The sequence below is a fragment of the Polyodon spathula genome, chromosome 14 (assembly GCF_017654505.1).
Source record: "Polyodon spathula isolate WHYD16114869_AA chromosome 14, ASM1765450v1, whole genome shotgun sequence".
NCBI lineage: Eukaryota > Metazoa > Chordata > Actinopteri > Acipenseriformes > Polyodontidae > Polyodon > Polyodon spathula.
In genome coordinates this window covers 6466842-6481649 of record NC_054547.1, presented here as the reverse complement: position 1 = coordinate 6481649, position 14808 = coordinate 6466842, and the positions used below count along the sequence as shown (strand labels likewise).

At 38.0% G+C, this 14808-nt stretch overlaps 1 protein-coding gene and 2 long non-coding RNA genes across 4 annotated transcripts; 2 read left to right on the top strand and 1 right to left on the bottom strand.

The window, feature by feature from the left end:
- Positions 1 to 1852: 1852 nt before the first annotated feature.
- On the top strand, positions 1853 to 6600 carry LOC121327253. Its single transcript, XR_005951539.1, has 2 exons — positions 1853 to 2096; positions 6542 to 6600. It is a non-coding gene; the product is annotated as an uncharacterized LOC121327253 (long non-coding RNA).
- Positions 6601 to 6673: 73 nt separating this feature from the next.
- On the top strand, positions 6674 to 10685 carry LOC121327250 (MOB kinase activator 3C-like). Of its 2 annotated transcripts, XM_041271173.1 has the most exons (3): positions 6674 to 7106; positions 8071 to 8273; positions 10598 to 10685. In XM_041271173.1, exons 1-3 carry the CDS (start codon positions 6689 to 6691, stop codon positions 10625 to 10627), a joined length of 651 nt encoding a protein of 216 aa, XP_041127107.1. In that variant the 5' UTR covers positions 6674 to 6688; the 3' UTR covers positions 10628 to 10685. The 2 variants fall into 2 exon arrangements, with proteins under 2 accessions (XP_041127107.1, XP_041127106.1); XM_041271172.1 differs by lacking the exon at positions 10598 to 10685 and having other exon boundaries at positions 8071 to 9662.
- On the bottom strand, positions 8633 to 14079 carry LOC121327254. The gene is made up of 4 exons (XR_005951540.1): positions 14017 to 14079; positions 13830 to 13874; positions 10624 to 13138; positions 8633 to 8716 (listed from the first exon to the last, which is right to left on the bottom strand). It is a non-coding gene; the product is annotated as an uncharacterized LOC121327254 (long non-coding RNA).
- Between the last annotated feature and the right edge of the window lie 729 nt (positions 14080 to 14808).

Below are 14808 nucleotides of genomic sequence, written 5' to 3'. Positions count from 1 at the left end.
ACCCACTCCGGCCGTCTTTGTGACAATCACCCACTGCTTCCCTTGGCTCAGCACATGTAGATAGGTCCCACAGTGAAAGACAGCACACACACATTAGGAGGATTAGAAGGCTTGTAATTTAGTTTCACTGGTTCATTGCGTGTGAGCACAAGCTTCTTCAAGCCCGGGCTGTGATAAAGCTTGTCTCACAGCTGGAAAGGTGACAGAAAAATTGCAGGGCATCGTTTAATCCTGTGCGTTTGGGTTAGGGAAAATAAAATATCCGCACATGTCCATGTGTGACATCATACTACTGCACCGGTACAAGAAACACACATTCACACAATGCAGCAACATACAAAAATACAAATTTAGACTTAAAATCTTAATATCTAATGTATATATATTTAAAACATGAAACACATTAAAAAAAAAATAAAAATACTAGTTATGTAAAATCCTTTCTTTAAGCTCTTGCAAAATGATTTGAATTCTAAACTACGGTTTACAGACCCCAAGTAGCACTAGTCTTAGACTATAAGATTAGTGCTAATTGGATTCTGTGAACCCTTGTTTTTTTGTTTGTATCTAGTACAGGTTACATTAGTTTTTGGAATGCTTTCTTAAACTGAAGTGCCTTGTTACCATCAGTGTTACCATATGGAATTGTGAGTGGTTGCTTAGATTGAACTGAAAAATATCAAACCGCTGTGGTGCAGTGTTATGGTACTTCGAGAAATAACCAATTTAGTTGCTTTAACAATAAGAGAAAGTCATAGACTTCAAACATGTTATTCCTGATTTTGACAAAATGTTTTTGCTTGATTACCACAGCCACATTACATATAGCATTATTTTGTATATGCTTTTAAGAATGGGGTAGTTACACCATAGAAATAAGTTGAAATTCCAGTCTAAAACTGAAGCGGGTACAACCCTCCTTCGCTTCCTCTCAAGTTACCCATAGCAACACCTCAGCTCCTAACAGCCTGTACAAGTTTTTATGTTAACAATATAAACTGGTTGTATTTACTCCTCAGACAGTTCGATTCATCTATGAAATTGTGATTTGGGAGCCCAGCTATTATTATCTGTTTAAATTGCAGTGCTGTAAATTAAATAAGGAGGAGAAACTGAAAAGCCAGCCTGGAACTCCCTGTGGTAGATATAAAAGAAAAAAAAAAAAATCAATTTTATAAATGACCTGTCCTGACGAAACTGGATTATACTATTAATAAAAGGAAGAACAATCAGTATATTATTGTGTTATACCAATATTAAAGCCAGGGTTGGAAACCCACCTCACACTTTTATTATGTTTTTAAGCCTAAAGCAACATGTAATCCACTATGGTTATTTCTGCTTAAATCATTATTTACAGCCGAACAAACTACTACATCAAAAATGTCATTTTCGCCCACCAGTAAAAGCTGAATATCTGAGTTTGTCATTTACTCCAAAGTTATATGTTACACTGTAACCTGTATCAGTTATGCAAGTTGTTTCATAATAAAATGAACATAACAGTGTACATTTCAAGCACTCGTGTGTGTTTTGACTAAGGTGACAGGTTATTTTGCAGACATTTCTGTACTTTTCTCCCCACCCCCCAAACTCAAATTTGGTTCTCATTTCAGACTGCAAGAGATATTTCTCTATATTTTGTTTGAGGAGAAAAATCAGCTGTATTCCACCAAGATGGAAAAGAAGAAAATAGGATGATGAAGCTGATAACATTTTTTTTTTTTTGGCATAACATAGAAAAACACATTTACTGTAAAACGTTCTGTAGAGAACAAAAACGCATCTGAAGTTTAACTTTCCCTACTGGTTTCAAAGTTAGGCGCCTCATACTGTACACACCCAGACAGCTGGGGCTGCTGACAAAATCAGGATGTGACATCACTGACAGGAAAAAAAAGGTCAATTATTATTATTATTTTTTTTTTCAGTATGTTAAATTCTCCCAGGCGGTGTAGAGTTTTTGCAGGACAAGAAGAAGAAGAAGAAGGAGGAGGGAGGGACGAGTGAGTTGTCTCAGGCTTTTCTCAAACATACAAGTTTGGGCTTCAGACTATACATTCCTGTCTGTCTGTATTTCTTAGGAAACTGGCCAGGTAAGTCAACTGAAAGCTTTTTTTGTTTACTAGCTGTTTTTTTTGTAGTTTCTTTTTGTTTCTTAAGTTATACGTACATTTTAAATTTCACACCGCCTTTCTTTCAGGAGGCATCCAAGACTTTTTAGAGCCATTTAGTTACCTTGGTCGTGCTCTAACTTGCATAATGGTGCTGTACACAAGTTACGTGTTTTGAGCCTAGGGAACCATCATTACACTGAAGAAAGAAATTGCTTAAAAGGTAAATTCTGGGCTTGTATCATACATTAAAGTGTTTGCACACAGTGAAGACAGGAGTGCTAGCTGCTCTTTACAAACTCCTGAACTATATAACCCTTTCAGCTGTGACCATGTGTGGCAGGGCTGGCTGCCCAGGACAAAGCCACAGCAGCATTGTCCCAAGTTTTGTTACTAAACAAGCGAAAAAATTCTGGTTTAAAAGACCTGGCTGCCAGCTGATTTGCATGTACTGTACATTATACTTTAACATCTTTCAGCCTTTTTATCTTTTGAGAACTGTCTGTTTTGAAGTCCACCTCTGCTATAGCCCTCCAGTTGATTCTAGCATTATCTGATGAAAATCAAATAAAGTGTATTAAAGCTTACCCTTAACTTGAAACACTAATGTAAAAATAAAAAGCAAACACTGATGTAAAAGTTAAGAGACAAGTAGAGACACGTTTCAGCTATGTCTGTCATCCGCGATGCCTTCATCATCACTGTTGTCTGATTGCAGCTTCAGTATGTTCTTAACGTGTTGCTACAGCACTTTTCAAACTTGGAACAACTAACTCAGATATTCAGCTTTCAGAGGTGGTTGAAAGGATGTTTTTGCTGAAGTAATTGCCTGGTATCTAGATGGTATCCATAAAGCTTGGATCTGACCAGTTCAAAAAAGACAAAGACCTAAGCAAGTGGTTGCATAGTTAACACAGTTACAGTACACACACACTATTGAATTCAACTTGCAAGACATGTCTTGTGCTCTAAAATGTGTACCGGTAAATGAAGAGCTCACTCCCTCTCATTATCTCTGGGCAATGTAAGTGTGTTCTTTGTTTCTCTTGTCCTTTCTTGGAATAGCTGTTTCTGAGTACCACTAAAGGGAATAATGAGTTTCCGATACTGCTCTAAACCTAAACCCTGTAATGAATCTGTACAGTTAGTAATCTCTACAAAACACGGTGTGCTTGATTCAAGCTGTCGGGCTCCATTTTTGTGGAGAGCCGTCTAAAGTCTTCATAAGATATGCTGTCTCTCAGATCCCCAGTACAGTATAGAGTTTTTTCAGGGATGGAAAGAAGACTCCCATTGCATAGCAGTTTGCTCCATTCCTGGTTTTACTATGAGTTTAGTATGACACACCTGAGCGTGTTACCTATACACCGTGGTTAATCAGGCTTGTATAAAAATCTGGAATGGGTGAATCTGCGTGGCAATAAGTGTCTTGTATCCATCCATGCGTTTCTATATTCTACTGTATGAAATTTAGATCCTTAATATTTATTAATATTTAGTAAATATAATATATTATATATATATATATATATATATATATATATATATATATATATATATATATATATATATATATATATATATATTAGGGCTGTCAATTAATCAGTTAACTTCTGTGATTAATGCATACATTTTTTGGGAGATTAATTTTTTTTGTCTTGTCCCTCTTCGCATACAGTAATTCATTTCCTGTGGCACCATTTTAGTGCATGCCAGGATTGAATACATGTAGTCATTGTTTAAATATAAAATAAGTCATACAACCGTATTATGTAGCAAAGCACTCAAACTGAAGGGCTTGTAAATAGGACATTTCTTTTTTTAAACTTTCTGACGGTACATTGGATAGAAAGAGGATTACTGTATCTACTGTCAAAGTGAGTTCCAGCATGGCAGAAGTGCATCTAGTCTGCTGTACCACCTGTGTGCTAAACATGCTTTCACTTCTCAAAATACACTCTAGTAGTTTTTCTACTACAGACATCAACAACACAACAACAAATGAAACCCGTCAGTTTCAACAGAGTACTCTTTCAGAAATTCAGGATCACTGCAAACCCATGAATCAAGCCAAGTATAACCAGTGCTGCTGGACAGGTACAGACTGCAGCCCCGTCAGCAGTCATTGCTTTGTTTTATTTCAATAATTATATTTAAACAATATTATTTACAATTATGAAAGACATAACCGTTACTCAGTAAATGTTTTGTTTTATTTAGGCAATTTCAAATTATTAATAAAAGTTAATAATAATAATAATAATAATAATAGCATCAGTAATAAAACAAACTTAAATGAGATGGATGCAGTAATTGTATCAATTAAATATGCAATTAAAACCAAGATTAACTGAGATTTCAAAATTAGTTCTATTAGCGCGCTTTTAAAAAAATTAGCGAGGCAGTCGGGATTAAATTTTTTTATATATATATGTGTGTGTGTGTGTGTGTATATATATATATATATATATATATATATATATATATATATATACATACATACATACATACACACACATACACATACATACATATGTGTGTGTGTGTTGGTTAAACTGACATATTTAATAATTTTACATGAACTACAATGAGTATTGTGAGCAGCTTAGCTATCATCGTTTGAATGCTCTTCCTGAACTGGATACTGTGATAAGCTTTGCTTATCAAAACACCCTCAAAACAGAAGGGGGACAATTCCTATTGTTTCTAACACTGAACTTTCCCACAGTGCCTGCTCCAGTGACTGTGTAATACAAACTATCACACAACTTAATGCAGCGGACGTGTTGTTTCGTGCTGTTGTGAGGTTTTGGTCCTTGACCTAGCCTCCCACAATGCAGTGCTATTGTTTGCAGGGGATCAAAGAGGCTGGCATTCAGCTCGTGACTCGCTCCTCGGGTGCAAGGCTCTGTGCAAGGAGCTCTGTTGATGAAATAACATTGCTATATTATTGTAAAAAATGCTATATTATTCTAAGCAACAACGTACAGATTGAGATGATTTGATAATGACTCAAAACCTGTATCATTCTATGACAGAGCACTGTCTTACTGCTCAGCTCAGTCTTTGCTTGTGTTAGCAGGGATATATATATATATATATATATATATATATATATATATATTTTAAGATGCTCGAATTGTACGAGGAGCTTAACATGCAGCCTACAGCACTCAGTATTGCCAGGTGGTCTCCCATCCAAGTACTAACCAAGCCCAACATTGCTTTGCTTAAGCAAGTTCAATTTGAAGAGCTTTTTGCCGTCAGAGACGTTGCCCAGGGGTCACTACAAGGAAGTAGCTCTTCATGACTGCATAATAAACTATCTGCCAGTATCCAAACCTACCGGTAGTATATGCACATTACCATGGTATCTAACATGGTACGATAAATAATATATATGATATATATATATAATATATATATAATAATAATTATATTAATATATCTATATATATCTATATATATATCTATAATATATATATATATATTATTAAATATATAAAAACAATAATCCTTATGGTATAATGAAACCCGTTTAAGAACTTGACTTAAGAGCACATCCCAGTATGTCTTGCTACCCAGAAATACTATTTCCCTTTAATTTTATTTTATTATTCCAAATATTTACCCTGAATTGCAATACTATGCTACCTTCACATGTTTTGAAAACTGTACTGGAGATACTATTTAAGAATTACACTGAGGATAGTGTCTGCAGCCTCATCTTGCCCTCTCTTAGAAGCTAAACAAGTTTGGGCCTGGTCAGTAATCACTCACAGAAGTATAGGGCAGGATGCAGTGAGATATTCCCATGTACCCTGCTATATACAATAAATAATCAGGCCCCATATCCCGGTTTCCTGTGCGCTGATTGCTGTGCTTTTTCTGTACACACACCTGGAGGAAGTAGAGATCTGAATCACAGGAAGTAGAAGTAATCTTTACTTATATGTTGAATGCCAATCTTCAGCTAGCCTGACTATTGTTGAATGAAACCATCAAACACTTGACTGTGCCATCTACAGCCTATAACATAAGCACAGCGAGAACAGTATTATTCATATTACTCAATAAATGTTGAAACTCAGGCATGCCTCACCTTTTCTTGCATTCCTTTATAACTTTCACATCTATTTTTTTGTAGGCAGTTGAACTGGTGATTTGCTGATGTGTGTTAGAAGCTTATTGTGTTGCTATCTTTAACAGAAAGGCCGTTTGTTATCTTGTCCCACTATACAGTACATTTTAATGATGTTGTTTTTCAAAAGAATGCCTTTTAAAAATATAATTACATAATCTCTACAGAATGTTCTTTTATCCCCCCCAAGAAAATTCACCTCATTCTGGATTTTGCAGGAAAAATAAATCACTTTACTATCCAAGAGGTGGATATTCTACTAAGATACTGTGCATTTTCTTTGCAGTCACTGGGAGAACTCAATACATTTCACCCTGGACTGTGTAAATACGTTTCCTCTTTCAACCAAAAAAAAAACAAATCCCCACTCCAATTAGGGTTACCAAAAAGGGACCAAGTTTCGGCCCTCCTACCCCCAACCACCCCCCAAAAAATGGATCTGTGCCTGGGCCATGTGTTCAGCAAGGACAAGACTTTCCGGCCTCGGAAACGTTTTGAACCCGGGACCCAGCGTTTCGAGCTGTATAAAAAGGCGCAGGCATCTCTGAAGTCTGGCTTGGACCTGCGGAGTGTAGTGCAGCTCCCCCAGGGAGAGAACATCAATGACTGGATTGCTGTGCACGTGGTGGACTTTTTCAACCGCATCAACCTCATCTACGGCACGGTGAGCGAGTTCTGCACGGATCGCTCCTGCCCCGTCATGTCCGGGGGCCAGCGTTATGAGTACCGCTGGAAAGACAACAACCTGTATAAGAAGCCCACCAAGCTACCCGCCCTCAAGTACATGAGCCTACTGATGAACTGGATCGAGACGCTCATCAACAACGAAGACATCTTCCCCACAAGAGTAGGTGGGTTGTGCAATCATTAGATCTTCCATATACATGGGGTAACCATAAGACTCCATGTACACTCGGGCAGTGTGAGACCGTTCAAGCTTTTCAACACTAACATGACCAATGTGCTTTTCAAATAGTCTCAATGGGGGTAGATCTAATACTATGGGTGTGTCATTTTACACATTTTGTACCTTCGTCCACATTTTAGTAACGTAAACAGTGGCAGTATTTAGATCTGTTGCCATGAATATGTGGTAAAATATGGAGATATCTGGTACTTTTAAAAAACCTTCCACTTTCCTGTGTTACAGGTACAGTACCTTAAGCCCAGACAGGGAGCCACTCTGAATGGCAAAGGGCCTCAGTGACTGGCTTGCTTTAGTGAGTAGGGACTTGTATGTCAGAGGTTCCCAAAACACTGCAAAGCACAAACTTGTTGTGTGTTGTTCTATGCACAGCTGTTGCAAATGTTTTTGCAAACATAAATAAGAAAACTAAATACCACTCAGCCTCAGCCTGTGTGAATCCTAGCTCTTTACCTGGGAATCCCTGGATGACAGAATCAGCTCATTTATTCAGGATTACGCATGCAGGGGTCACAGAGGGGTTAATTACATCACTGTGTTTCAGTCTGAGACATATCGTTTGGGTGAGATGACATGTTAATGTCATAATAGTGGAGCGGTCTATCATCTATGTCTCCTACACAGGAGGAGTGGGCAGACTGCTGGTATTTTAACAGATTCAAACAATTAGGAAGAGCTGTCAGTTTTATTACAAATCAGCCACGTTTATTTCCCAACTGCCCCCAGAGCTGTACAACAGTGAGGGCTGGAGGCTGACTGGGAGAGATACAGTAAATTGCAAATAACAGTGCAATACAGGAGTTACAATAGCGAGTCTCAACTTGTAAAGCGGTGTGACTTGGTGGCCGGGGATAGATTAAACTCACTGACGGATGTCTTTGCTTTCTCAGGGGTTCCATTCCCCAAGAACTTCCAGCATGTGTGCACAAAGATTCTGAGCAGGCTGTTCCGAGTCTTCGTCCACATCTACATTCACCACTTCGACAGCATCTGCAGCATGGGGGCGGAGGCGCACGTCAACACCTGCTACAAGCACTACTACTACTTCATCACAGAGTTCAGCCTCATCGAGCACTCAGAGCTGCAGCCCCTGGTGAGCTGCTGTGACAGGGATCAAACCCTGAGTTACAGCAACTGCTCACTGACAATTTACTGAGCTTTTTCTCTCGAGTGTAAAATTTGCATCAAAAAGTATTTTTGTAGAGGGACAAGGCTTCGTAAAAAATATGGCTTAGGTCCCAAGTTATGCCACACGGTTTGCACAAATGTAATTCTGTGGAACTCTGTGGAGAAGTTCATGTATCCCTGCAGGCAGTGTGCCTGGGTGTAGAAGTCATTATCCCTATCAAGGTCACCAATATAAAATAAGCAGGGAGGAGGAACAGCTCAGCAGACAGTTCAGTGGAGGTGCTTTGATTTCCACTCAGTAATGAGGTCCTGAAGTGTGAAGAATTCAGGATGAGCATTCAAATTTCAAGATTAAAAAGGCCGGATTCCTTTATGTAGCAGAGAGAGGCATCAGTGTTTTGAACTCTCCTGACCCATTCCAAAAAAGAGAAAATAGAAAAGGTTTGTTAGTGAATTATTCAAAAGTCTTCGCCCCTGCTTCATAGACTGATGAATCTGAACAAGTGCCTCCAAGCCCCCTTTCCAAAAACATATTTTCTAGGCTTAACTTTGTATTTGTTTTTTAGTAATTGTTGGAGCCTGATAAAACAAATCTAACAATGTGTTATATTGATAGTCTTTTTAAAAGTCATGATCAGTATAACACATTTTAATAATATGCTTTGTTTCTAAAAATGTACACAGTAATAACACACGTTATTACATTACCCATGATTTGCTCATCTGTTAGGATCTTGGCTGACTAACCGTAAACACATGAGCTAATGTAATGTTAGACGCCTCACAGCTTGGATACGGCTAGGCAGAATTAAGATGTTATGCAGTAAAGCTGGAGAATGAAACGCCATGTTAGGGAGAGGTTGGCACTTGGCACTGTGACATTTACACGTGAATCAGTTCAGGGCTTTCACTGTGCAAAAGTATCATCTGTCAACCTGCACTATAAGACAAAAAAAAAAAAAAAAAAAACTCTGCTAGTTTAGCTTTTTCAGCTCTAATTCACATTGTGAACTAAATCTGGGAAAGCTGCCAAAACCTAGATCTGCAGTGTGCAGCTCACTACCTGTTAACACTACAGCTAGACCTCTATTAGGCTTAAGAGTCTTGTATTTGGCTTAAACCAAATGTGATTTCAGGTGATCTTTCTATCCTTTGAATTCAGAGCAATGGGGAGATTTGCACATTTGCTGGTAGCCCTAAATATGTGTCACACTGGAAAAAGAAAAGAAGAATGAAATATCAGTGTTTTGTGACCACCCCATCAGCAGCTACATTGTCTGTGTGTGCTTGTTAGTGTAAAAGGCTGTGTTATTGTGGAAACAGATTTTATTAAATCAGGTCTTTAATATTCAAATTCTGAAATTAAGACTTTTATATGCTGTATTTTTCTCCTACGAGAAGTATCTTATATTTCAGTTCTGTTCATTAAAATGGAATTCAATTATTGCTCCCTTTCTTATAACGGCCACAAATGTGTTCGAACAGCCTTCTGATGGTGGCGTATCTTAACAGATTTGACTAAAGAGACACAGTGACATTACAACCTGGTTTTAATGACTAGGGAATTACAGAAGTGGTAACGAGAAGCCAGATCTAGATGTAATAATGATCTACCCAGCTCATTCAGACCTCTCCATGGTGAAAGTGTGTTTCCCAGGAGGACATTAGAGAGTGCTATTGTGCTCTGTCGATCTGCAATCAAAACTTGAATAAAGGACTTGGGACTCCATAGCATAAACTGAGGGGTACCTACCAATCACACGTTATTAAAACAGATTATTAAACAATTCTTATGTTTTGGAGAATGGATATGAAAAAATACAATATGCTGACAATTCAATTGCACAATAAATAATACTGTCACAATGCAGTTCATCTGCTTTAAAGATCATTTACAGCTTCAGGGGAAAAGACTCCTTAAATAACAAAACAAGCTATTTTACTTGGGCCTGTTCAACCTTCCAAGACATGGCACTTTAGAACAGCTCAGTTTACTAGCTTGAAGCCGGACTGTGCTGCTTTGGGATAGGGCTGTCCTATGTGCCCGCTTCACAACATTGCATGGGGGGGGAATACTGTGTTTGCGTGTACAAACTGGATTACTCGATGGACCAGTTACTGATGCAAAATACACTGCAGAACTGAATACAAATACTGGGCCATCCAATGTACGGTTTGAATTATGACGAGCGTATTAATATTACAAGAGAAACAGACACATGATACTGAACATGACAAAATGGACATTAATTACTTAAAACTAACAAGATGATACTTTATGCCTTGCAGAAAGCAATGACTGAAAGGATCTGCACCTGATTGAGACCACAGGACCTGGATGGAGCTTGTTCGGCTAAAGCTACCCGACTTCCAGTCTTTACAGAGGCCCCCTGAAAAAAATATCTGGCTTTATTTTATACTGTCACACATATAATACATCTATCATATTTCTTATAATGCTGTTATATTTCAAATGCCCATGTCATGAGTTGAATATAGAACCCCCAAAAAGTATTTAAAATTGGAAGACTTGATATAGAGGGCTTTATAGCCGGGGCCTGTATTTACTGCTGCATCATGGCCACCTTGAGAAAGGCTTCTACATTAAAACCAACAACAGCACAAAGTGGCCAAGTTACTTTATAGTCCCTGTATAGGTAACATCCATTATTAGACATGTAGCAACATCCCAACAGAGAAATAAACTATTAGCATGTAGATATAAGATAGCTAACATGTAGATTTGTTTTCATTTCTCTGCATTTAAACCAAATAGTTATTTTATTTTTTTTTAAATATGGTACTTTTGACGTGACCGAACCAGCTGCATCTAATACATGATTATTTTGTGACACGTCACATTATCTCATTGTTATTTCCTTGTGGTATCAGTTTACCCTGTGGATATTTACTGTATATGTTACGTTAATTACTCAACACAAAGCAAATGCTGTCCCTCAGCTTCCCTTGTTTAGACAATTATCGATTATCAATCAATAACTATCTGGCAGTGTTATTTAATATAGAAATTGTCGTGATCAAACAAATACATATTTTATAAACAATTTTCTCATCTTACCTTTCTTTTATCCTTGTGATATGAAATAACATTCTTTAATTTCCTTACAAATGTGTCATCTCTGCAGAGGATTGTGGGATTGTAGTCCTGGGCAAGGTGCTATCTTTGATTAAACTCGACAAAGAAATACATATTCCAGTTTCCACAGTGGTAGCTCCAGTTAGGTTTAACTAAAGGTCACATTTACACGACAAATCAGCTGCTTTTACTAGTTTTGCAACATATTTTTATTGACAGATTACAGCTTCAGTATGGCAATACAAATGTCAGCGTCCCAGATGAGGAAAATTCGCTTCCAATCAGCTTTTAAAACACTCAATGCCAAAGTCAATTGACTTTGATTAGTACTCGATTGTAAAGGTGAGGGAAGGGCAGCTTTTCTTCTTTTGAAATGAACACATTAATGAACAGGCATGTTTTGACTAATTGAATACATGCAGACAAATACATCTTGAAGGTAGTGACATGGGAAACATGAGTCTCAGCACACCGCTACTCTGGGATTCACTTTTCAATACCATGTCTGCTTTAATGTAGCTGTAATGGAAAGCGGTACCATATACTTACATGATCTAAGGTTCAATGTGTAAGTTCATTTTCTCTGAGCAGCCTGTATAATTTGTCAGCAAAATTAATTTAAGGTCTGGCTAATCCTAACAACACTGTAATATATATGATAAATAACCATCAAATGCTGTTTATTTTAAAACAAAACTATAAAACAGATGGTACAAGGAATATGAACAAGTAATGAATTTATTGCATCGTATAAGAGACACAATGTTCAGTTGTACATACTTATTTAAATATGTTTTTAATGTATTTAATTACATATAGCCAGGAGGCTGGTTTCAATGATGCAGTAGAGTATGTACGTGTGAATTGTACTTTGTAACTGTATTGTAGCTCCCTCTGTTTGGGGTAATTGTCTGAGCCAGTAAGCTGATGACCTGTCAAGTGTATCTGATGGACTGTCAGCTTCCTCAATCCACATTCACAATCCTCACTTCTTGTCACAATCTCAGAGACACCTCACAGAACTTGCATGGAGCCTCGTATTGTGATTCTCCTCCTGACATTTTTTATTATGTGAATGTCTTCACACAGGAGGAGTCCTCTGAGATGCAGCATGTTTCCAGGAATTACCTGCTCAACTTGTTTAAGGGCAAGGCTAGCATTTGAAAAGCACTGAGACCCCTGCTCTCAACCATTGGTTAGTGCATTTCTACAACTGAAGAACACCTGCACTGCTTAACAGCATCTGTCCCAATTTACATTTTTTTTAAGCGTAAACTTGGACAATCCAACAAAATCTGCTTTGTGTTTAATTAAAGTATTGCGTTGTAGAGCACAAGTTTGTATGACTGTACTGACAAAAAAGCTTTAGCACTTAAATATATTTGCAGATAATGAATTTCTTTTACATTTTACAAATAAAACCAATTTGTTATAAAAAAAAGTATTTGTAAGCGTCTAATGTCACATCATTTAACTAACTGTGGAACTGTCCATATCCAATTGGTTGGTCCTGGACAAAATAGGCATAAATGGTTGAATGTTTAACTGAAACACTGACTTGAAATGTGCTACCTAGATGCTGGCTTGGCCTGACGGCTTTCCCCCTGCCTTCAGCTGATTGTGATCTACATTATCTCATGAGGCCATGCATTACAGCGGGAGCTCCCATTTCCGAACTGCATTGATATTGTGCCTGTCGTGACCATGTTCAACCACTTCCTGTGATGCTTTAACTAAAGAATACAAAGAGGGATGTATGAAGTGGCTGAAGGACGTGGGAAGCACAGGTCATGCACACCACACCAGTAAACTCACTGGAATCCTGTTGATTTACTGTGGAGTTACATTCCACATGAAAAAGACACATTTGTTTAGCTCCTGCTACAGAAAAGAATGTGGTACAATGTCACTCCAGTTTAATTCCCCACAAGCATTATGTTGTTTCTACTCAATTTCCAAGTCTCTGCAAACACAGAATGTGGGATTAACTGTATCCTTTAACGTGGAAACATACTGTATTTAAAATTAATCACTCTTGTCAGAGGTTAGCACAGATGCCAGCTACAAGGCGCAGTACCTGAAAGGCAGTCCTGCCTAGATCAATGTTTTTTTCTGCTGGCTGTTTCTTGTCTCAATACAGTATTTCACAGGGTGGTGGCCAAGTGTGAGCTTGTCAGCTTCAGGGTTCACTAGTAGTGACACTGCGGCGTCAGTGGGAATACTTTCTCACACTGACCCACTCACACACATTATCTGCACTGTGAACACTGCTCTGTTGTGATAAACAACTCATCACTTATAAGAACACGCATAAAACCCCACCTTAAATACACACACACACACACACACACACTGCACGCTGTAAGCTGGACTCAAACACATATTTAAAACGTTTTCTGTAACGAAATAAAACATTGTGCTTACCTGTGTGAAGGACGACCAGGCGCTGGGAGGAATCCGGATGGAATCCTAAAAGAGAAAAATCGATCGTGTGTGTTTTTAATAATAAAGGTTTATTGCAAACATATTTAGTTACATTGATGTTGCTATAGCTGAAGGAACGGTGTAGTTTAGCCAGCAAAGTACGTATGGGTAAAATAAAGTCCATTACCTATTGATACAAGCGTAAACGAAGAGGAACATTTGCGCACACTGCAGCGCATGATAGAAAACGTCATGTTAGAACGGGGGCGCGCCCGTGAATTCATATTAAAATAGGGCACGGCGCGCGCATAATGTTAGTCAATGATGAGGTTACACCCATATAAAAATAAAGGAGCTCCATGGTTTTAAAGTTTCTGTTAAAGATGGACAAATTAAAGGTTAAATGAATGTGGCGGTTAACTTGTATAACAATATAAATTGTGATTAAAATAACCTTTTTGTTAGTCTTAGATTTGTTTATGATTTAGGAGGTGCAGTCTAGGCGCCAGGTAACCAGTGAGATGCAATTGGTCAAATGTTTGGAGTCCCAGCCATTGTTTACTTCATAGTACAGCTAAATTGTGTACTTTGAGTCTAGCTGGTAGTTGGTTTTTTTTTTTTTTTTGTTCCAGTCTGTCTAGTCTACCTGTTCTCTGTTTTGGATGTGTTCAACAGAAAATAATTACCTTTTGCAACTGTGGCGCCAAGAATAAAATAAATAAAATAAAAATAACAGTTCTTTAAAAACATGCAAACCCTCTCCCCTCAACTAAACACCACATGATGACCATCGTTATTGTGAAAATGGTCATCATGAAGCGTTCTTACCCTTGTATGTTAGTGATCAGAAGGTGTGGCGAAGTCCTGCTGTATGAAAATGATGGGTGTGGCTAAGTCCTGCTGTATGAAAATGATGGGTGTGGCTAAGTCCCGCTATATGAAAATGATGGGTGTGGCTAAGTCCCGCTGTATGAAAATG